General features: G+C 26.9%; 4 protein-coding genes and 1 long non-coding RNA gene across 13 annotated transcripts; 3 read left to right on the forward strand and 2 right to left on the reverse strand.

The window, feature by feature from the left end:
- The first annotated feature begins 72 nt into the window (after positions 1 to 72).
- On the forward strand, positions 73 to 1,224 carry LOC100645580 (guanine nucleotide-binding protein subunit gamma-1). The gene is made up of 2 exons (XM_003402089.4): positions 73 to 228; positions 319 to 1,224. Exon 2 carries the CDS (start codon positions 353 to 355, stop codon positions 563 to 565), a length of 213 nt encoding a protein of 70 aa, XP_003402137.1. The 5' UTR covers positions 73 to 228; positions 319 to 352; the 3' UTR covers positions 566 to 1,224.
- On the reverse strand, positions 508 to 1,743 carry LOC125386867. The gene is made up of 2 exons (XR_007227352.1): positions 1,610 to 1,743; positions 508 to 1,536 (listed from the first exon to the last, which is right to left on the reverse strand). It is a non-coding gene; the product is annotated as an uncharacterized LOC125386867 (long non-coding RNA).
- Positions 1,486 to 10,165, forward strand: LOC100645852 (DNA polymerase zeta catalytic subunit). Of its 7 annotated transcripts, none has more exons than XM_048414076.1 (19): positions 1,486 to 1,623; positions 1,693 to 1,840; positions 1,934 to 2,120; positions 2,228 to 2,321; positions 2,401 to 2,880; positions 2,950 to 3,178; positions 3,305 to 4,561; positions 4,642 to 4,711; positions 4,785 to 6,024; positions 6,102 to 6,252; positions 6,332 to 6,342; positions 6,766 to 6,880; positions 6,962 to 7,274; positions 7,354 to 7,672; positions 7,746 to 7,994; positions 8,113 to 8,226; positions 8,377 to 8,795; positions 8,888 to 9,116; positions 9,195 to 10,165. In XM_048414076.1, the coding sequence occupies exons 2-19, from the start codon at positions 1,702 to 1,704 to the stop codon at positions 9,330 to 9,332; spliced, it is 5,754 nt and encodes a 1,917-aa protein (XP_048270033.1). In that variant the 5' UTR covers positions 1,486 to 1,623; positions 1,693 to 1,701; the 3' UTR covers positions 9,333 to 10,165. The 7 variants fall into 7 exon arrangements, with proteins under 7 accessions (XP_048270033.1, XP_048270032.1, XP_012173688.2 ...); XM_048414075.1 differs by having other exon boundaries at positions 2,401 to 2,488; positions 2,720 to 2,880; positions 6,332 to 6,880; XM_012318298.3 differs by having other exon boundaries at positions 6,332 to 6,880.
- On the forward strand, positions 9,520 to 16,563 carry LOC100651302 (putative uncharacterized protein DDB_G0282133). Its single transcript, XM_012318304.3, has 15 exons — positions 9,520 to 9,526; positions 10,477 to 10,610; positions 10,696 to 10,797; positions 10,868 to 10,992; positions 11,060 to 11,243; positions 11,325 to 11,428; positions 11,514 to 11,630; positions 11,722 to 11,837; positions 11,917 to 11,965; positions 12,653 to 12,832; positions 12,921 to 13,161; positions 13,285 to 14,217; positions 14,349 to 14,512; positions 14,665 to 14,824; positions 14,920 to 16,563. The coding sequence occupies exons 2-15, from the start codon at positions 10,485 to 10,487 to the stop codon at positions 15,760 to 15,762; spliced, it is 3,444 nt and encodes a 1,147-aa protein (XP_012173694.2). The 5' UTR covers positions 9,520 to 9,526; positions 10,477 to 10,484; the 3' UTR covers positions 15,763 to 16,563.
- A 637-nt stretch (positions 16,564 to 17,200) lies between these two features.
- On the reverse strand, positions 17,201 to 24,163 carry LOC100645732 (bifunctional glutamate/proline--tRNA ligase). 3 transcript variants are annotated; one of them, XM_020867565.2, is made up of 14 exons: positions 23,695 to 24,159; positions 23,234 to 23,416; positions 22,733 to 23,145; positions 22,302 to 22,653; positions 22,026 to 22,197; positions 21,540 to 21,941; positions 21,020 to 21,470; positions 20,708 to 20,947; positions 18,832 to 20,610; positions 18,331 to 18,732; positions 17,876 to 18,264; positions 17,655 to 17,798; positions 17,415 to 17,581; positions 17,201 to 17,256 (listed from the first exon to the last, which is right to left on the reverse strand). In XM_020867565.2, exons 1-13 carry the CDS (start codon positions 23,735 to 23,737, stop codon positions 17,416 to 17,418), a joined length of 5,136 nt encoding a protein of 1,711 aa, XP_020723224.2. In that variant the 5' UTR covers positions 23,738 to 24,159; the 3' UTR covers positions 17,201 to 17,256; position 17,415. The 3 variants fall into 3 exon arrangements, with proteins under 3 accessions (XP_020723224.2, XP_048270036.1, XP_048270035.1); XM_048414079.1 differs by lacking the exon at positions 17,201 to 17,256 and having other exon boundaries at positions 17,354 to 17,581; positions 18,832 to 20,084; positions 20,286 to 20,610; positions 23,695 to 24,163; XM_048414078.1 differs by lacking the exon at positions 17,201 to 17,256 and having other exon boundaries at positions 17,354 to 17,581; positions 23,695 to 24,158.
- Between the last annotated feature and the right edge of the window lie 167 nt (positions 24,164 to 24,330).

Below are 24,330 nucleotides of genomic sequence, written 5' to 3' on the forward strand. Positions count from 1 at the left end.
GATTTATTTAAATTTAAAGAAATATTTGTGTAAAAATTGAAATTATATATGTCATATGAGTTCTAAAGCTCCTATTTATCCAAATATACATCTTTACGAAAACTAGCCTTAAGGGATAGGCTTAAAGTTGGAAACTGATAAAATTTATTAAGACGTAGGAAAAGTATAATAATTTATTTGAAGAATTACTAAGCGTATCGCATTGACGGAGGTTATTATCAAAAATTGGTAATTTGATTTCATAGCTTTAATACTTTTAAATATTGCTATTGAACAATCGAAGACAGAAATGTTGTGTATTTTAATACTTTATTTTAGTATTTTATACGAAATTCTGTTGCCTTCGTCTGTTATGGATATGGTGACCACCAATTTACAACAACAACGGCAAATTACGGAGCAGCTACGACGCGAGGCTGCTTTAAAACGAATCACAGTTAGCAAAGCTGTTGAAGATATCATGAAATACATTACAGAACACGAGCAAGAAGATTATCTTTTGGTTGGTTTTTCATCACAGAAATCGAATCCCTTTCGTGAAAGAAGTTACTGTACCATTTTTTAAACTTGCATGTTTAAAGTAAAAAACGAATCATTTTAATTTTTTTCCTTTAAGTATTCGTATTTTGATATGTTTAATTTATTATATGATTAGAATGAAATATCGAGTCTATTTGTATCATCAATATTCAAACATTCATTTAACTACCTTAAGTTGATTAACTTAGGCCATCATTATTATTGTTTCTATGCATATTTTGATATTTATTTCATGTAAACATTAAACTTTAGAATTATTTATGCATTAATAGTTTATATTTGAAGAATTTCTAATATATTTACTAATGCTTTATTATAATTCTATTGGCCTATAAATTACCATGAAATACATACGCACAAAATATTTTTAATATGTATCAATATTATCTGCATATGCATAAGTATATATGCGATACAAAAGTGAAATGTTATTTTGTACAATGTTGATCTTATGAAATGTAATATTTTTTAAATATGAGAACCTGTTACTCTACAAAGTATATTATAGTCTATTTTTCATTCAGTCTACATAATCAAAGTTGAAATTAAATACTTCAAATGCCTAATGTATGTTTAATGTACTTTTGTACAATTTATTTTGCTAATTACATATGCTTATATAACAATGAACTTGTAAAACTTAAATTGTAATACAAAATAAAAACATGTTATAAAAAATATAAATTCTAGTTTTTATTATATTATTATTATATACCTATTTTAGTGTTATTTAATGAAATTAACAGTTACTTATTTTTTTAGTTAAAAGTATAAAAGTATACCTGATGTTGTGACTTTTGCATCATATTAGCAGAAACATCAGTTGTGTGGCTATGTAAAAATTAATTAGAATTTTTAAAAACAATATTAACAGTTTAATATATGTATAAAAATGATGGTAAAATAACATTTACAAAACATCTTTACTTCAAGAAACATTGTGAGCATAATAACTTTGAAATTCAATATCAGTGGATGAACAAATATAAGCATAACCTGGAATTTCATACTTCTCACTTTACATGAATTATTATTATCAATAATTGTATAAAAAGAAAATTTTTCTAACCTGTAATTCTTCAGGTAAGTACTTAAAAGACGGATTTATTTGTTTAAGTAAGTAATATAAAAAATATAATACTTTGTTTATAGATAAGAAATATGTTCTCAATTAATTTGGTAACTTTAGATAGTTATCAGTCAATTCCATTATTAGGAGTAGATGTAACATTTTCAGACTTTCGAGGAAATGAAATTAGACAAGTCCCAGTTATCAGGATATTTGGATCTACTCCTTCTGGTATAATCCTCCTTCGTAATTTATTAATATGTAATATTTACTAATAAATACTTAAATAATAATTATTTATCTTTTATTTTTAATTGTATTAAGGAACAAAAACATGTTTACATATACATGGAGTATTTCCATATATGTACATACCATGTACAATAAACAATAATGTTAATAGTTACATGTACAAATTGGCAGCAGCGATAGATTCTGCAATAAATGTATCTTTGGGATCTGCAATATCTAATACTCAGCATGTTTATAAAATTCAACAAGTTTCTGGAATGTAAGAATATTAAATATATTGCATATTATTATTACATATATATACATATACATACATATATATATATATATTTATATGAATTTGATTACATAAAATCTTTTTTCTAGTCCTTTTTACGGATATCATGAAAAGGAACATTTGTTTTTAAAAATTTACTTTTACAATCCAGCTATGATCAAACGAGCAGCTGATTTATTACAAGTATATAGTATTTGTGCTTGTAATTATCTTTTTATATTTATTAAAGAATGCAGAAATAATAGCAAATATTCTTTTTTAGAATGGAGTAATACTTGGTCAAAGTTTACAACCACATGAAGCACATATACCTTTTATTTTGCAATTTATGATTGATTATAATCTATATGGTATGAGTTTAATAAACTTAAAAGATGTTAAATTTAGACAATGCATACATACAAAATTAGAAGAAAACTCAGAAAATGAGAGTTCATCAAATTTATTTGATTCACAAAAACACCTCCCAGCATTTATTGTTAAACAAAGCACCTGCAAATTAGAAGTAGATGCACAAGCATGTGAAATACTCAATAGACAAGAAATTCAAAATGATTTGGATTTAAATCCTGGTATTGCAGCCATTTGGAATGAAGAAAAATATAGAAGAGAAGCAAAGGATTTAGAGAATGTTGAATCACAATTTTTGTATTCTAATACTAGTAACAGAATTTATGATTTAACAGAGAATGATATTTATCAAGAAGAAAGATTAAGGAAAAAATTGGAGTCTATATCACAGGTATAGTATTAGATTATTTTTAAAATTTTCATATTGAAAAATATAAGTCTAATTCATTTGTACTCTTAGATCAGTGAAGATATAACTTCAAAAACATCGAAAACACACAATTATCCTTTAGAAATGGATGATGAAAATAACTCATTTAGTGCTTCATATGTTCCAAATCATTTTAAATCATTAATGCTAAATAAAGAAACTAAAGATGAAACGTTTTTAAATAATAGTTTATTAGAATTTGATAACTTTGAGATAAAAGAAAATTTACCTCAAGATAAAACAATAGAAAACACTATTTGTAAGTAATTATACAATAAGTAGAATTTTCTACTAAACATTTTCTTGTTAAAACTATATATTAAAATTTTTATTTGTAAATATATACACTTGTATCTACATGTACATATATACTTATTTGTTTTAGTGGACTCTGAAGATATGTATTTGGTTGAAATATTGGCTGATTTAAGAGAAGAAAATGAAGAAGAGAAGATTATAGATAACGATAGCATGTTAGGTTCTCAATTTTCTATGTTGAATAATGAAATTAAAGTGGATAATGAAGATGATGAAATTGAAGATTTGAACATTACAAGTTTGGATTTGAGCCTTAGTTCGTGGAACTCAGTTATCACTGAAATTGAAAGTAAGATGACAGAAGATAACAAAAAAACAAATGATATAACTGAACATAATGCTGAAAGTACTTCTTCAAGAGATGTTCCTCAATATGATGGCCCAAGCGATTTAGTTTTAAAAAATAAAAAGCAATTAATATGGCAGCTTACTAGAAATAAAATAAAGGAGGGGAAAAAAACATGTACAAAATTGGATAAATATGCACTACATTTCAATAGTAATATGATATTAAATGAATTAAAATTTATAAATATTCAAATAAATCTTAATTTTTTACAAAATCAATTAATGATTCCACAAGGAACTATATTTGATATTAAATTATCTAAATATTTTACATTTTATCAGAAACAAACTCGAGAATTTGAAAGTAAACGTAGAAAAACGTCACAAACTACTGAAAAAAAGTTGTCGTATTATAAAGATATAAATATTTATAAATTAGATCACAAAGATTTAGATGTTTATGATATAGATGAGATCGAATATACATTAGATAAGTGTAAACATTTAAAAAATTCAATAGATTTTGGAAACAATCCTAATGAATCATATATCATGAATAGTGTTTCAAATAAATTAAACATACCTGCACTTGATGGTAATGCTGATAATAGTTCCAGTGATTCTGAGGTAGATCGGGATACTACCATTAACAAGGAAGAAAAGCGCATTTGTGTTTATAAGCCAAATACAAAATTTAAAAGTGACAAGGGTGTTGTTAATATTTCACTGATAAAACGAAGGCTTGAATTGGAAGATTCTAATTTGCAATCTCCTTATAAGCGACGTAATACCATTGGAAATTATTTACCAAATGAACCATATCATACCCCAACTAAAGCAAAATTGGTACATAGCCCATGTTCTGTCTCAAAAAAATATTCTTCGCTTGATATAAAAATAGTGTCTCCAAAAATAGATAAAAGTATTAGAAATAATGAATCTCGTAGTTCAGAATTTAGTTATAATACTTTGAAACGAAATAATCAACATTTATTTCATGATAAAATAGATAATTTAGCTTTAGAGGAAAATCAAGGTAAGTAGTATATTATTGTTATGCATCATTTCAAATATATCAAACTATGTTGTAGATAAATTATTTTACATTTTTTTCAGCATTCTTTACACATAATGAAACTTCAAATATTGGCAAAACGGGATCAGTTATTCTTAAACACAAAGACAGGTAAATGTTACAAATATGACTATATTTTTATTTTACAAGAATGTTTTATATAAAATTTGATTTTTAATGTTAGTAGTTCAAATGTACATGAAGAGTTAATTAATTTTGAAAAAGAAGATAATGTATTAAAAACAAATTTTGAAACACAAATTATTCCTAAAAATAACAAACAGATTTGTAAAAAATTAAGTTTTATGAATATTAATAATGAAGAAATTAGTTCTGTAAAGGATAATATATATTTCGAAAACTTATCTCTAACAAAAGAAATCATAGATAATATACATAAAAGCAATGATTCCATTAGTATTTCCATAGTGAATTCTAACTGTCATGGAAATTCTATAAAACTACACACAAGAGAGAATGAGAAAGTTAATTATAAATATAATTTACCAAGTACATCAAAAGATAACACCAATTTGTACTTAGACAATACTTCAGACCAAATGTCATTAAAACATAAAAATATAGATGAAGATGAAGATGAAGATGAAGAAGACGTTTGTAATATGACATATACACAATACCTTAATGGTAAATTAGAATCGGAATCAAATACCCCAAATATCATGGCACTAAAAGATATAAGTGGTACAGAAACTAAGTTGATTACTATTACAAGTAAATTTAATTCACCAAGCAGAGAAAGAATCATAAACTCTATGAAGATGTATGATATTTTAGAATCCAAATTCAATTCATTATTTTTCAGCAACAAAATTGATTTGATAAAATTTATGCAAAGAAAAAATTTAAGTAATAATGGTATTTACAAAGTAATTCCATTTAAATGTAGTTTAGATAGAGTTACGGGTATTAAACTCTGGCGTCGAGTGCGAATAAATGAATTTTATCCTTCTGGATCAAGTATAAAATCTTGCAATATAAAGAGAGTTCTTGCAGGATACAATGCGTTAATAATTCATCCTCTTATTCAGCCACCAACATCGAAAAATGTTAAAACTTGGTTACAAGCTAAAAAGCATTTATCGAAGAAGAACAATAATTATGAAGTAAAAGATAATATTGATGTTCCAAGAGATATAAAAGAAAGCAATATTCTGAACAAAATACTTGCTAATAATCGATATATGAAATCACAGTGTTCTGGCAGTTCAGAGCATTCAAGCAAATCTAATAATAGTTTTAATTCTTCTTTACAAAAAATGCTTGAAAATCCATTATTATACAAGAATAATGATACACCACAATATCTAGGTATTTCATATGGACAAATTGAATATACTCTAAAAGGCTATAGTAGTAATATTGAAAATGAAAATCGTCAAAATGCCAAAGGCTTAACTGTGGTAATACTATCATATCAAATGCAATTATAAGATATCATCATATCAGACGTTATTAAAATTTTCTTTAACTATTGCAGCATCAATATCTGACAATATTAGCAGTAGAAATACACGTTATTACACGTGATAAATTTCTCCCTGATCCAAACCATGATCCAATTGGAGCAATATTCTATGCTATTCATAATGATGTTCCATTATCTTCAAAAATTGAACAGATAGAGCATGGTATATATTAGAATTAGTGTATTTCTTTCTTAATTATTTTTTATAATCATGTATAAAACTAACTATAGTACTACTTTAGGTGCTATTCTTGTAAGTTCATTAACCCAAAATACGAAAGTAAAAAATATACATTCAGCTAATACATGTACTACATCATATGTATCAACTGAAGAGGATTTACTAAATAGTCTTATAATATTAGTTAGACATTGTGATCCAGATATTTTAATTGGTTGGGAGATTGAGTCTCTTTCATGGGGATATATCTTTCATAGAGCTTCTCATATTGGTCTAAAAGATTTTATGTGGCAAATTTCAAGAATTCCAACTGCCCCTCCAATATCTAAAGGACAAGCATCTGATAAAGATAATTTCAGTGATGCAAAAATCTCAGGTCGAATTATCCTTGATGTTTGGAGAATAATGAGACATGAAATAGCATTATTAAATTATACATTTGAGAATGTTATGTATCATGTAATGCGTGAAAGAGTGTCATGTCCTACTTTTCAGGTTTTAACTAATTGGTGGAATCATAAAAGTGTAACAATACGATGGAGAGTTATTACTCATTATGTCATACGAATTGTGGGTACATTGAGAATATTAATCCATCTTGATATTATTGGTTTGTATCAGTCATTACTTTTTCATTCTTTTTTATAATGTAATGTTCTGTTTCTTATATAATATCTCAACAATATCTTAGGTCGAACTTGTGAACATGCACGACTTTTCGGAATACAATTTTATGAAGTTTTTTCAAGAGGTTCTCAGTTTCGAGTTGAATCAATGATGTTGAGGCTTGCAAAACCTTTGAATTATATTTCAGTTTCACCCTCTATACAACAAAGAGCCCGAATGCGCGCACCTGAATCTCTACCACTTATTATGGAACCACAGTCCACATTATACACTGATCCATTGATTGTCTTGGATTTTCAAAGTTTATATCCAAGCATTATTATTGCTTATAACTATTGTTTCTCTACATGTTTAGGTCGTGTAGAGCACATTGGCCAGTAAGTATAATATCAATATTCCTATATGTTTATGATAAAAAGAGCAGTATAAAATCAATACTATTTTTATTTCTTCTAGTTATGAACCATATGAGTTTGGTGCAACTACATTAAAAATAAAAAAAGATACTGCTAAGAAACTATTTGGAAAAATAAATTTTGCACCCTGTGGTGTAGCTTTTGTAAAACCAGAAATAAGAATGGGAATATTACCGCGTATGCTTACAGAAATTTTAAATACTCGATTAATGGTAAAAAAGTCTATGAAACTTCATGGGAATGAAAATCACGCATTACAACGTATTCTTCATTCACAACAATTAGGGCTTAAGTTAATTGCAAATGTTACTTATGGTTATACAGCTGCTAATTTTAGTGGCAGAATGCCTTGTATTGAAGTATGTCAGACATATATCACATAATATTTTTATGAATTTTTTGCAAAGTTAATTATAATTATTATTAATTAAGATAGGGGACAGTGTTGTTAGTAAAGGAAGGGAAACATTAGAACGAGCAATTAAAATAGTAGAATCTACACCTAAATGGGGAGCTGAAGTTGTTTATGGTGATACAGATTCGTTATTTATTCTTTTACGTAGAAAATCAAGAGAAGAGGCGTTTGCAATAGGAGCTGAAATTGCTGATACTGTTACTGCAGCTAATCCTCCTCCTGTAAAACTTAAATTTGAGAAAGTTTTGCAACCATCAATATTACAAGTAAGGTTTTATTAATATTATTAATAAATAATATATCAATAATAAAAATAAATAAATAATTATAAATAAATTAATTAATTAATACGTATAACATTCTACAATATTTTTTCATATTCAGACTAAAAAAAGGTACTGTGGTTATATGTATGAGTCTCCAGAACAGAAAGAACCTGAATATTTAGCAAAAGGTATTGAAACTGTTCGTAGAGATGGTTGTCCAGCTGTAACTAAGGTAAGTAAATGAATTAAAATAAGATAAATAAATGAAGAAATGGTAATATGAAAATATCAATATTAAATTTTGATTAATTAAATTATTATTAATTAGAATTATTAATTAATTATTAAACATTTTAGAATTAAATTAAATTTTTAATTTCAGATACTTGAAAAAACATTGAAAATCCTATTTGATACAAAGGATCTCTCTTTAGTAAAACAATATGTTACTAGACAATTTGATAAAATTTTACGTAAAAGAATATCAATTCAAGATTTAACATTTGCAAAGGAATTTCGTGGCTTGAATGGTTACAAAATCAGTGCTTGTGTACCTGCATTGGAGTTAACACGAAGATTGATGCGCAAAGATCCACGGGCGATACCTCGTATTGGCGAAAGAGTACGATATATTATAGTGGCTGGAGCCCCAAATCAGCCACTAATTCAGTGTGTACGAACTCCAACAGAAGTAATTTTAGATGAAAGTTTAATTCCAAATTCGATATACTACATAACAAAAGTTATTATACCACCACTTAATCGGTGTTTAAATTTAGTCGGCGTTGATGCTAATACATGGTATAATGAATATTATATAATATGCTTTTATACTATGTCTATTTGTAATATTTGTTCTGAAATATTATCTTTTAACTTTCCTCTATCATTAGGTATACAGAAATGATCCATCGCCAAACACCTGATAAAATAATTAATTTATGTGCGAATAATCAAAAGCTAACTATTCGACAATTTTTTAGTACTGTTATATGTGCTGTTTGTGAAAATCAAACGCAAAAAGATATTTGTATGAATTGCATGTCAAAACCAAGTCAAACAATTACTATTCTATATGAAAAGTTAAGATGGTTAGAACGTACTTATCACGAACTTAATATGGTAAGTATAATTTTTATATTTTATTTTTTTTGTATAGATATAAAGGACATTGATATAAAAATGTTTATTTTTTTCTAGATATGTCAGTCTTGTACTGGCTACTTGGATGACCCGAAATGTGAATCTTTAGATTGCCCGGTTTTATATCGATTGATGCAAGCTCGAAGAGATCTCGTTCAAATACCTTATTTAAATAATATTATTCGTAATATGTAATGGTATTTTCTATATAAAAGGAAAAATCATGAAATAATGATTTTTATCCAATACACTATATCTTCATATTTTTATAAAAGAGATTACAAATTAAATACCACTTTTTTAATATTATAATCACATTGTATGTTAATTATTATAACATAGAGTAAAAATATGTAATCTGTACCCAAATATTTGTAAAAAATTAATTTGTATATTTGAATAGTTTACCTATTGCGTCACCAGAGAGCGCAGCATCTGGATAAATATCGTTACACGTGCAACTGGGGCTATATCGTGTGTATGTGTATATATATTCAATGGTTTGTAATTTCTTCTAAAAGAAAGTGTGTGTAGTGCATATTTTGTTAATAATAAATAATAATTAGTAATTTGAATTAAATAAAACTTCATTTATCAATTTTTTGACAGATATACGAATATAGAATTTATACGGCTATTGGAATGTGAATCTTTATTAAAAGTTTGGTGTAGTATCACATTAATTATATGGAGTTTCCCCGCGTAGTATTATTTTGAAAATAAACTGCTTGTGATCGAGCAATAACCTGTCGAAATTTAAAAATTTGTTATTTCTTTATGTACTCTTGTCTGTATTGTGCGGAGAAAGATATTAATCGAGTTATTGAAATGGAATGTTTCATTTATATTATCATGCATTAATATCACGATTTCTCATTCTGTCGATCGTTTTCATTGTAAGAATGACTTATATGTACATTGTACATACGTAATACAAGTGTTTTTCAAATATGTATATATAAAGAAAGTTCATATGATACTTTTAATTTTAATGTATATTTTATCTACATATATGCATCTGAAGTTACGTCTTTAGAAAAAAATTAATTTGTACGTATTGCACTGGTTTTATTTTACATACAACTTATTTGCTACAACAATGACAATGACAATTAAAAATTTGCCGTTTTTGACTTATTGATGTAAGAAGAATGATTCCCACTTATATAAAATGTTCAAACTTATTTTTTTAAGTACGTCATTGTATAGTAAATAAACAATATATTTATTGTATTAAATATATTGAAATCATATATATTTTTTGTATTAGTTATGTAAAAAATATCATATTAATCTCTTATATGTTATACATTTAAAATCTATTTATTAAATTTTATAGCAAACACCATGTCAAAGCGCAATAAACCATCTAAACATAGAATTTGCTGCTTCTGTAGATTATCAGAGAATAATGAATTGGAATTTGGAAAATTTTATGAAGATGGTGAAATTATTACACATTATTATTGTTTGGTACATGATTTTATAAGTATCATATTTTAAACATTTTTAATATCATGATAGATATTTAATATTTCAACACAATATCCTCTTATAGCTTTTATCATCAAACATGCAACAGAGAGGAAAGGATGATGAAGGTATTTTAGGATTTTTGAAAACAGATATAAAGAAGGAAATTAGCAGGGGCAAAAGATTGGTAAGTATTCATATATAAACAAAAAAAGGAAATATATAGTTGAAAATTATAATATGATTTTAATTTAAAGGTATGTTCATACTGCAAAAAAGCTGGTGCTACTTTGGGATGTTGTAATGTAAAATGTAAAAAAATATTTCATTATCCTTGTGGGCTAAGGGCTGGAACCCTAAATCAATTTTTTGATGAATTTAGGTACATTATGTTTATATTGACTTTATAATTTTGGCCTTTTTAAAAAAATGAATATATTGTATTTTAGATCATATTGTATAAAGCATAGACCAAAACAGAAAATAGATGCTCGAGTCAAAACTGAATTGTCAAAAACCAATAAAGTAGTATGTTGTATATGTTATGATGAAGTAGATCCTTATGATACAGTTGGTACAATGTGGGCTCCATGTTGCAAAAAAAATGCGTGGTTTCATAGAAAATGTGTTCAGGTAAAATAACAGTTTATTTAAAAATATTTGAATTTTTAAGTATATAAAAATATATATTAGTTTCTGAAAAAATTGTTTTAGCAACTGGCTATGAGTGCTGGATATTTTTTTAAGTGTCCTTTATGCAATAATAAAAATTTATTTCAAAAGGCAATGTCAGAATTTGGTATTTTTATTCCAAGTCAGTAAGTAAAAAATAAAGTTTGTTTGTGTACTTTGTAATAAAATGCCAAATCAGAAGAGATTTTCATTTTAATGGTTTTGCTTTAGAGATGCTTCTTGGGAACTTGTACCCAATGCATTTGAAGAACTTTTATATAGACATGATCAATGTAATGCTCCAATATGCTTATGTCCTAAAGGCAGAAAATATACAAGTTCTAACGCGTAAGTAAAGAAAAATTTTATTTATTACATATTAATGTGACTAAAGATTTTAATTTCTCATTTTTTATATGTTGTAATTGTAATTTGGCAGGAAATGGGAATTAGCTCTTTGTCGAACTTGTGGTTCACAAGGAACTCACATGGCTTGTGGACAGCTTAAATGGGCTAATCCTGTTTGGGAATGTAGAGAGTGTATTTCTATTCTAGGTAAACAATTAAGAACTTTTTAATTAAAGTTTTTGAAGAAATGATCTTTTACCTAATCTTGATTTATTCTTTTACATAGGCAAATCTAAGGCGACTGCTAGTTCAAGCACAACAAAAGATACATTACAGTATGTATTAGTCTGTTTCTAGGTATTAAATTTAAGTATCACTGCTTAATAAATATATGAATTATTAGTATATTATTTATAAATTTAAATTATTACATACATTATATTTAGTATATATATAGGGTGGTTGGTAACTGGTGGTACAAGCAGAAGGGGGGTGATTCTACGCGAAAAAAGAAGTCGAAAATATAGAATAAAAATTTTTCGTTTGAGGCTTTGTTTTCGAGAAAATCGACTTTGAATTTTCGCTCGGTACGCGTGCACTTTATCACGTCTCATTATAACGGATCTCACTGTAGATCGTTGTCTCGATGGATATTATCGCAGTTTAAGTTTGTTTTTGCCGTAACGGAAAATTAGGAATACATAATGAAATAATATGAAGTAATCATAAAGTTTATTATTACAAAAATTGCTGAAAATGTTACCCATTCTGCCGAACACATACTTCTGCTCTTCTAATTAAATTTCTATGAACACTTTCTAACACATTGGAAGTGTTTATCAATATAACCTCAATCGAAAATTCAAAGTTGATTTTCTCGAAAATAAAGCCTCAAATGAAAAATTTTTATTCTATATTTTCGACTTCTTTTTTCGCGTAGAATCACCCCCTTTCCGCTTGTACCACCAGTTACCAACCACCCTGTATAATATATATTATTACATACATAATTATTTCTCCAGGAATGTTTCTGATTTCGAAGATTCTGACAGTGATATTTCTGTTGGTAAAGACTCACCTATACCATTTGCATCAAGTTCACCCCTTATAAGTTCTGCATCACAATCACCAATAGTTAAACAACGTCCTGGTCCTCGAAGTTTTAAATTAAGGCAGCTTAAACTAATTGAAGAAATGCAAAAGTTAGTATTAAAATAATATAAGGTATTAAAAGCATAAATTTCTAAATACGTTAAATTTAATATTAAAAACTATTTTAATATTCAATAGCAATAATAAGTATCGAACCAATGAAAATATAAATACCATGTTGGATCCAACGAATGTGGAAAAGCACAGCCTGCAGTCTACAAGTACTAAGGAAAGTTTTATGAGTGTGTCAAGTTCAGTAACAGCTTCAATGTTTCATAATTATGAAGATAGTTCCAATTCTTCAATTTGGCATTCCAAATCACAACTGGACAAACAAGTTGATATTATTACACTCGATAGCGATGATGACATTATAGAGGCAAATATTAAAACTTATAAACACGAATTAACTGAGAATATAAATTATTTCAATATTAAAAATATAAATTAAATAATCATTTATAAAATACAATTTACACAGATGTTCGTATATATTTTACAGGCCAGTAATTTTATCTCATTAAATAACGTGTTTATTGAAGCTAATGAAAGTGAAAATTGTTTATCTTCGTTTAAAAGAAATAAAGTCGAATCTAATAAAAGTAATACTATATATGATTCTAGTTTATTAAAAATAGAAAAATTATTACAAGAAAACAATCAAAATCAAACAGATACTAATAATTCCTTGATAAGTAATTTAAATGTAACTGAATTTGATAATTTAAAGAAATTCAGTCCGCTGAATAAAACAAATTTTAATATTTTGGATAATGTAATACAATTAAACGATGAAAATGAACACAATTGTACTGATTTTACTTCAAATATCAAAATTACAAATGTAGTTTCATTGGCACCCAAAGAATTTGAGAATCTATCATCTATTGAACTAGAACAAAAGATCAATAATCCAACAACACAAAATAGAGATGGATCAATAAGTAATAATTCACTGCTACAACCTTCATGTTATCACAATAATATTTTGAAATTAAATTTAAAAAGAAAACGTGATAAAAGTATATCGTTCCCAATAGCTTCATGCATAAGTGAAACTAAAAAGTTGCGGAAAACTAATAGTGTAATGGAAGAAACATCACGAGCATCACATATACCTTTACATGCTTTTACATATGCTGCATCCAATAAAAATAATCTAAAAGTTAGTAATCATAATGAGGATAGCACTTCGATAGATGAATTTCATTTGCAAGACAAAAAACAACATATTCAAATTAAACAAAATTGTAATAAGAGTCAAGATATTCCACATACATCTAGTGCAAAATGTTCATTAAAAATGAATGCATCAAATAATATATTCACTAATAATACTGATACAAACAAAGAAAAATTTCACATGTCTGTAGATACTGTAAATGAAATGAATAAAATATCTAAAAATATTAAAGTTAATAATAACATAAAAGATGTAAGTAAAATATCTTTTAAATTGCATATTTTCTATAAAAAAGATGTATAATAAAATAACTGTGTTTATATATTGTACAATATATTTCATGTTAACATTATTTATCAAAGAATATTTTTATTTAAAAATAGTGTGATGAGGATGGAGGTATCAGCCCTGTTGTTGAATCAAGTAACAGAAGTTTCACAAATGATACAAGAATTAATTGCATTGAAAAATCTATTACATTAGACCATTCAAAACCAAAAAGATCACAAATAGCCGAACAATGGAAACCTCAGAACGATGTTGAAATGTAAGTATTATATATCTCTATTAATATTTTTACATTATAACAATTTTCCGAAATTAAATTTTACATATTTATACTTCCAAATGAATAAAATGTTTGGTAAGTAATATCACTGCACTTGTACATAAAATATTGTGATATTTCATGAATTATAGGCTTATTCTAAAACAACACAGGACATCAAATAATAAATTTCGCAATATGTATTGGCAAGGGAAATGTGAATCCACAGACAGTAATTATTCTCAATTAATACCAGAATATGTGTGTTTACGTGATCTTAAGTTTCGTGTATCTAATATAAATAATCTGCAGGTGAATATATTTTAATTATTATCTGTTTACTATATAGTTAAAAATATGTAGGAACTTTATGGATTACCTACGTGATTATAATTATTTTTGCATAGATGATCTTATATGATAAATATTCTGTAAATATTAATATGGAATGTGTAACTACTACAAGGAAGAACACTACATTTGATGTACCAATAAAAAAGGTTGCTCCACAATGTATTTTTAAAACACAAAATGATACTTCACTAAATATTAGATCTGGAAATATTTATAGCAATAAAGACAAAAACACAAGCATATTTGTTAATGAATACTCTGAACATGATCAAGATGATATAAAGGAAAATCTGGATCCAGTAATAACAATTCCTTGCAAAAATACAAAAGATGATTTACTAATTAATGCAACATTAGTTACAAATAATCCAAATGTTTTTACAAATAACAATAATCAAAGTGAGAATAAAACAGTTGAGCATAACGATGGAGGACGAAATCATGAAACTATTAGATTAGGTGACGACACTAAAAATAACTTCGATGCTATTACAAGTTGTAACCATAATTATGGTAAAAGTATTAATGATGTAGAACAAAATATACAAAATTTAAACTTTGATGATATTATAGACAGAACATATAAAATACACAATATGAAAAAAGGTTTGAAAACAGATTTTAAAGTAAGTATTGATTTAAAAAAGATTAAATGTTTTGTCGATAATAATCCAGACTTGTTCTCAAGATATAAAAAAGAGGATAGTAAAAGGTGCATTCAACAAGCAAATTTTTTAAAAGAACAAAATAATATACAAACAAATTTTAACTCATCAGAACATGTAAAAAATTCAAGCATAGATGAATCAAAACACGATGAAAATTTTACATTATCTACGTCTAAATATGTAATAAAAGAATTGACAAGTCACAACACTGAAATTGAAAAAGATTGAAGATTTCATTACTGAAATGAAATCGTTACAATAAACAATACATATTGGTATTTTGACCAATAGTTAGAAATGTGATTTAAGAAGTACTAGTAAGAAATTGTTTAAAATATAGTTGTTGTAATATAAATATGTACATAGAAAACTCTTATTTTAAAACTTAAAAAGGTATTTATTTACAAAATGTTAAAATCGCATTCATACATGCTACATTCATTAATAATGTAATTTCATAAAATAAATATATCACTTTTATATGCAACATTTAAAAATTTAAGGATAATACAAGAATAATTTGTAAATTTTGTAAAATTACATACAAAATGTATCAAGGTGGGTAATATATGTAACTGGACAGAAGATGAGTTTATAAACAAAGGCAAATTGAAAAAAAGGATAACATCCTTTTATTTCAGATTTTTTTCTACAAAAAGTCGAGTTTGAAAATTTAGACTACTCAGCTCATTCCCGATCGAATTGATTGTATCTGTCAATGACTATTATTTCAAATTTGAAGTACCGAAAAAGAAGCTTCAAACGAAAAGTTTTATTTTACACTTTTGATTTACCTTTATTTGTAGAATAACTTCTTACCCGCTTGTACCACCCTTATTCAATTGAAAGTTAGCTACGTCCATACATAATAGAAAAATTTTCAAATATGATTTTTTTCAAAATAAAATCTCAACCAAGAATCTTCATCTTACTCGACTTACTTTTGTATATAAAATAACTTCTTGCTTGATTATCATCTCTCCTGATATATTCTACAAGATGTTAAATATATACATATTTGAAAAAATACTATTGTTTTGTTTCAATTATGAATTAAAAGTACTGTACATATATACTGGTAAATACATTTCAATTCTGTATACAATACATTACTTTAGCTTCTAATGTATTTGCAATAAGTATTATTTATACTTATAAATTTATAATATTTAAATAATTTTTATAATTAAATTTTATAGTTTATTTATGAAATGCTTTCAAAACCTAAATGGATGTCTTCTCCTTTATTATTCCTAGTTGTATATGTGTCTTACTATATTTCATATCATTTTAAAATTTGTTATAGTTTATTTTGTTTTAAGTAATATAACAGACAATTTTTTCCAACAGTTTGTTTACATTCGTCTACAATTTAACTATAAATAAGAATACATAAAATTAAGTAAAATTTAGTTAAATAGAGGTTTAAGCAATATAAGCAATATAATAAATTTTAGATACAATTACAACAATTGTAAGCAAATACAATGATAAATAAAATAATGATAAAATGAAGTTGATTATTTCAAATTTGAAATAGTATTAGGTCGTTTGAATAGTTTCTTTCGTTTTATAAGGAAATAATGGATGCACAACATTTTCCATTTTATATTATTTTATCAAACTATGTATGATCCATTTTGTTCTATCAAAAAAAAATCACAACGTTCGACAGATTAGCTTTCATGTTTGTATAAAGATGCGTCGTTGTAAAAGATGTGTCTGTAAAAGAAAGACACTTTTAGGACAACCTAATACAAATATCAATTCATATGGATAAGTATTATAATACTACTATTACAGTTATATGTAGAAAAACTGTTGTTTAAAGAAATTTTTATTGTAATAATTGTCTCATTTTTGTATACATATTACATTACTTTAATAGCTACGGCCGAAAAGTGTATAAAACTGCGGTTTGTTCTGACAATCGGGGTGGATACATGTTTGTTTATCAAAAGATGCTGATGAAGGTGGTTGATCAAATGGTATGCACAGACTTTTTGCACCCATTGATAATGTTCCAATTTCTCCTCCCGTATCCTCTCTATAAAAAGAAATAAAATGTATCCACTTTATATTCTACAGACAATCATAGAAAAGATTTTAACCATATTTACCGTGCACTGTCGCGTTTAATTTTATCTTCACAAGATGATTCTCCACAAAATGGTGATAATAATATGTTTTTTTCATTGAGATAAGAACAAAATTCATTCCAATTATCCGCACGCTTAATATGCTCGTTTAAGTTTTTTTTTGCTCTGTTAGGGAAAAAGTCCATTTATAAAATAGTAGTATTTACAATATTATACAAAGATTTTATTTTCTAATAGCTTACTTGGAAAGCATATCTGCTTGTATATTGGTCAGTAATGTATGCAAAGCCGTGACTACGTCAGGTCTTTTTGCAAATACTCTTTCAGAATTATCTCTACGTACAAAAGTGACCTGATTTTTGTTTAAGTCTTTAGGGCCTACTTCTATTCTTACGGGTACACCTTTTAATTCCCAATGATTAAATTTCCAACCTGGTGTGCGATTACTCCGATAATCTGCTTTAACTCTAAGCGAATCTTTCGAAAGTTCACCTAATAATTTATTACATTCAGAGAACAATAATTCTCTTTGTTGAGGCGTTGTACTTGCTGTAATACCGCAAGGAACTATAATGGCTTGAATACAAGCTACATTTGGTGGTAATACTAAACCTTTATCATCTCCATGGACCTACAAATGAAGTATGAAATTATTTCCATGAAAAATATTCTTCTATTAAAGCAAAGATATATATACCATTATCATAACTCCAATCGTGCGAGTCGTTAGGCCCCATGAATTTTGATAGACAAATGTTTTTTCATTCCCTTCTACGGCATTCTCTACTTGAATATTAAACATTTTAGAAAAATTTTGTCCAAGATGATGACTTGTCGCTCCTTGTATTGCACGGCCACTTGTTGAAATAAAAGCTTCAACAGTGGTAGTGTAGTCACCACCAGCAAATTTCTCTTTTTCCGTTTTACGGCCTTTAACAACAGGTATTGCTAACAAGTCTTCATACACTCTTGCATATAGATCTAAAATGATCATGACTTCTTCATCAGCCTCAGCTTTAGTAGCAAAAGCAGAATGACCTTCTTGCCACAAAAATTCTCTTGTACGTAAGAAAGGTTTAGGATCTTTAAATTCCCATCTCTGTGATAAAGGAACATTTGATTACAATAACATTTTAAATAAAAAAGTAATTATTTTATTCGTAATAACTAATAATTTACATATGTATTTGATACTTACTACAACATTATTCCATTGATTAAGTTTTAAAGGAAGTTCAGTATCAGATTTTAACCATTTGGCATAAGCAGGATACATTACAGTCTCTGATGTTGGTCTTATAGCAATAGGTTCTGCTAAGTCTGATTCTCCACATTTTGTTACCCATGCAACTTCAGGAGCAAAATCTGCTATGTGCTTTTTTTCTTTTTCTAATACTGTTCGTGTAACGAACATAGGAAAATAACATTCTTGTACACCCATTTGTGTTATTTCTTTGTCAATGTATTCTTTTATCATTTTCCACACAGCAAAACTCCACGGGCGGTAAACATAACAGCCGGATACATCGTAATATTCAATCATACCACTTTTAGTAATAATTTGAGAATACCACTCAAAGAAATTTTCTTCTTTTCTTGCCTCTAATCCTAATCTTGTTTTACCTATATCTACATCTTTCATGCCTTCATTTTTACTTATTTCTTTATTAGATGTATTCTGATTTTCGCGTTTAGAAACATCTTTTTTCTTCTTAGACATATCAGGTATTGACTTCCATTCTTGTCCTGTTAATGCCTTATAATTATTTTTCAAATCTAATAGAATTTTTATTTCTTGATCAATAACACTTTTTTCTGCTTTTGAACTTTTTAATTGTCTTACTTTATCTCCTTGTTTTTGTATACTTTCTGATATTTTGTCAGCAGAATTTTCTTCTTTATTCGTTACAGCAGTTGTTGGAATAGTAGATGGTTTCCAATCTTGACCAGTAACAGATTTGTAATCTGACTTCAAAGCCAAAAGTTTTTTTACCTCTTTATCAATAACACTTTTTTCTGCTTTCGAACTTTTTAATTGTCTTACTTTATCTCCTTGTTTTTGTATACCTTCTGATATTTTGTCAACAGAATTTTCTTCTTTATTCGTTACATCAGTTGTTGGAATAGTAGATGGTTTCCAATCTTGACCAGTAACAGATTTGTAATCTGACTTCAAAGCCAAAAGTTTTTTTACCTCTTCATCAATAACACTTTTTTCTGCTTTCGAACTTTTTAATTGTCTTACTTTATCTCCTTGTTTTTGTATACTTTCTGATATTTTGTCAGCAGAATTTTCTTCTTTATTCGTTACATCAGTTGTTGGAATAGTAGATGGTTTCCAATCTTGACCAGTAACAGATTTGTAATCTGACTTCAAAGCCAAAAGTTTTTTTACCTCTTCATCAATAACACTTTTTTCTGCTTTCGAACTTTTTAATTGTCTTACTTTATCTCCTTGTTTTTGTATACCTTCTGATATTTTGTCAACAGAATTTTCTTCTTTATTCGTTACATCAGTTGTTGGAATAGTAGATGGTTTCCAATCTTGACCAGTAACAGATTTGTAATCTGACTTCAAAGCCAAAAGCTTTTTTACCTCTTCATCAATAACACTTTTTTCTGCTTTCGAACTTTTTAATTGTCTTACTTTATCTCCTTGTTTTTGAATTTCATTATATAATCTTACAGCATGCGATTCTGTTAATATATCTTTTGTTATATTTTGATTTTTGATTCCAGTCCACTCATTACCAGTTTTATTTTTATATTTTGTTTTTAAATTCGAAAGTTGTTGCATTTCTTGATTTATCTTCAATTGTAATTCTTTAATTCTGCTTTCTTGTTGTATAATATTTTCAGATAATTTATTTTCATCGGATATCATTTGCGATTTATTTAATGTTGTACCTGGTGTCCCAATTTCTTCTAATTGTACAACAATTTTTTTGTTATTTAAGTTCGCATCTAGTTTTTGTTTCTAAAATAATAACAATAAGAAAAAGAATTTACATAAATGTAAATTGTATTACATGTACATTATTAACTTATAATTGTAGAAACAAAATGATACATACATTTTTTTGAGAAATTTCTTTAACAGATTCTGGTGTACTACCAGTAGGTATGGATTTTGTTATATTTGTAGTATGACCATCTGGAATATGAAATAATATTAAAGGCTGTTCTCTAGAAGAAAATGGGCTAACAGGAGCATAAGATACATCGCATCTAAAAAATCCTTTTCTTTGTAATTGAATTATTTCTCCTTTTTCCACATGTTTTAATGCTACTTCTCCAAGCATTTGTATCTCTGTCTGAAATATTTACTACATATATTTTTGTTCTGTTCCTTAAATTTATAATTAGTAAAAACAATAAAAACTCACTCTTGTATTTTTTGCAATGAAATCTTTGTAATCATCATCCTTTCCCAATATTGACTTACTTATAATATGATCAAAATAAACAGCGTAGCATGGAATTAGATTAACTTTACTAACATCATGATTTTTATCAGACGGTATCGATAACCATGTAATTTTTAATGTATTTTTATAATCTTTGTTTTCTAAATTTAATTGTGCTACAACTCGTTTAATAACATCATTCTCTCTTTCAATTTTTTTTATTAAAATGTTACCCCAATTAATGAAGGTAGCATTTTGACCTTCAGTTAGGAAATTTGCATCATCTCTTTCTATATATACCTGTGATCCTACTAATACTTGTTTAGTGCCTTTTGATATATCTTTTGGATGATTTTGAACGGTTAACCATTCTTCCTTCGCATCATCTATATGCACTGGTACAATTTTATTATATTCCAAAGCAGTATATCTAAAAATTGATATTATGTGAATTAGCTTTATGAATATTTTTTATAAAAACATTTTTTGTGTAGTATACCTAGTAGCAACTGGATCAATAACTTTTTTGTTAAATGCCCATATTTTATCCCATTCCATGAAAACGACAGATTTTGAACTACCTTGAGCAATAATAAACTGTTTCAATCCTTCAACTGTCATCCCTCTTCTCAGAATACCCCTTACTGTTGGAAAACGTGGATCATCCCAACCATCAACTAAACCTTGATCAACGAACCAAGTTAATTTTCTTTTTGATAAAACTGTGTGCGTCATATTCAAACGTGAATATTCCCATATATAAGGACGTCTCAATCCCAGGGCATCAATTATCCAATAAAATTGAACGTCTCTGTCATGATATTCTGTTGTACGTAAAGTATGAGTAACGTTTTCGACAGCATCGACAATAGGACAAGCAAAATCATATATTGGGTAAACCCTATATGAAAAATTGTTACTGAATTAAATATACAGAAAATGAAGCATTTGTTAAGTTCTTTAGATTTTTAATATTCATACATACTTATATTTTGTACCAGTACGAGGATGTGGTTCTGGTTTGCATCTATAAATTGTTGGATCTCGTAAACATCCATTTGTAGATTGATAATCAATTTTTGCTCTAACACAACATTCCTGACCTTTAACTGTACCCTGCTGCATCTCATTCCATAATTCAAGATTCTGTTCAATAGCTAAGAATATGAATATAATGATGTTCTTAATAACTTTTTTTCCTTTAGATTATTTTGAAAACATTGTGCTATTTTTATTTTAATTTTTAATGTTTTATACTTACAATTATTTCTGTTTGATGACATCAATTTCTGATCACGCTGTTCTTTCATTATATCAGCTGGTGTATTATCTACATATGCCTTACCATCTTTTATCAGTTTAGTACAGTACTCCAACATTAAGTCAAAGTAATCAGAAGAATGAGTAAATCGATCTGGTTTAATTTGCAGTAACTCTAAATCTTCTAGAATAGCTTTTTCAAATTCTACATTCTCTTTTGCAGGATTGGTATCATCGAATCTCATAATGAATTGTCCTTGAAATGTTTGTGCATAATATTGATTTAGCAAGGCAGCCTTAGCATGACCAATATGTAAATAGCCACTTGCTTCTGGTGGAAAACGTACTATGACCTATTATAGAAATAAATAAATTTATACAATTTATGTACGTTATAAAATAAACAGTTTGTTATAAATATAAATTACTTACTTTACCCATTTCTGCTCCAGGCAAATCAATAAATTTACCTTCTTGCTTTCTTTGCCCTGTTTGTTTATTAATAGTTTTCTCAGATTGTACATTATTATGAAGAGATAATTTTGCATTCTCTTTAACTGAAAGTAATGCTTTTGTCACAGCTGATAATGAAAGCACCTGTTTATACCATCTGGTTATATTAATAAATTTTTTTTCAAACTGTGTCAAAAATTTCTTATCTACAAGAGTACAAAATACATGGATGTCAGCAATTGTTAATTTTTTGGAGACCAACCAAGTGTTTGTCATCAATATGTTATCTAAATAAGAGAGTGCATCTTCCTTTAATGGATAAAATTCAAGAGGTCCGATCGCAAATGATAACCAATGATCAACTTCAGTCTTTTCACGAGGATTGACACCACCTAAATTAAACATATAACAAAAGTAAGTAAAAAATAAAATCTATTTATATATTATAAAAGAAATAATACATATATGATATACACTTACCATAAAGATCTATACATGTAGTTCTAGCAAAATAGCGACTAACATCACTGCTTCTTTTTCCCAATACTTTATTTTGACTATCAGTTAGTTGTATATTTCCATCATCCTTCCAATCATTGCACCAAACTATTTCAACTTTTTCCTTATTTTGGGAATTGATTACCTCTAATACTATCAATGCATCTATATACATTACAAAACATCAATTGTCAAATTAACACAATTTTATTTTTAAAAAGCACATAATAGTATTACTTTATTAAACACTACACTAGGAAGATATTTTCTAACATTAAGTTAGATATTATTAAATAAAACACACTTTTTCACTAATATTATTTAAAAATAAAGAAAAAATAAGGCTTCGTTTAGCGAACATTTTTGACATCTGTTTTCTACATTATTTTTCATGTATGTAGTTGAACTTACTATATTTAACAAAATTATGTTGTACAACATACCTGTTGGAGGATTTTTAGAATCAACTATAACTTTATAAGTCATTTTTATGTGTGGAAATTATGCTTAAATAAAAATTACATTCATAAATATATCCGCTTAGGTTAGAACCTCTCCACGTGTGCAATGGTGCCCACTTATGGTTAATTCTACACGATCTGTGTTCTATACTACTTTCTTTAAATTTATACATATACATATACACACAATCATAGTGTTCTCAGAAGTACATACCACAAATCACATATAAATCTAACGCGATAAATTGATCTCTTATGATGCAGTTAAAAATTGAATTTTATCCGAAAATTACAGCATTTTTTACATATAAGTCATTTATCAATATAGATAGTATTAAGGTATAGAACTAAAACGTGTAATCTCAAATATGCGTTTATACTCTTCTAAACAGTAGATGCTAGTAAGAATTATTTCTTATTTGAAAATTATAATATCCTTTATACATAAATCATTTATCAATGTAAATAGTATTAAGCTATAGAACTAAAATGTGTAATTTCAAATATGTGCTCATATTATTCTAAACAATAGATAGAAATAAGGATTATTTTTTTATTCGAAAATATTATAAAGAAAATTAACGAAAGTAAATTGTATTTTTTCCTTAAAAATGTGTC

The sequence above is a fragment of the Bombus terrestris genome, chromosome 18 (genome assembly GCF_910591885.1).
Source record: "Bombus terrestris chromosome 18, iyBomTerr1.2, whole genome shotgun sequence".
In the NCBI taxonomy this organism is placed as follows: domain Eukaryota; kingdom Metazoa; phylum Arthropoda; class Insecta; order Hymenoptera; family Apidae; genus Bombus; species Bombus terrestris.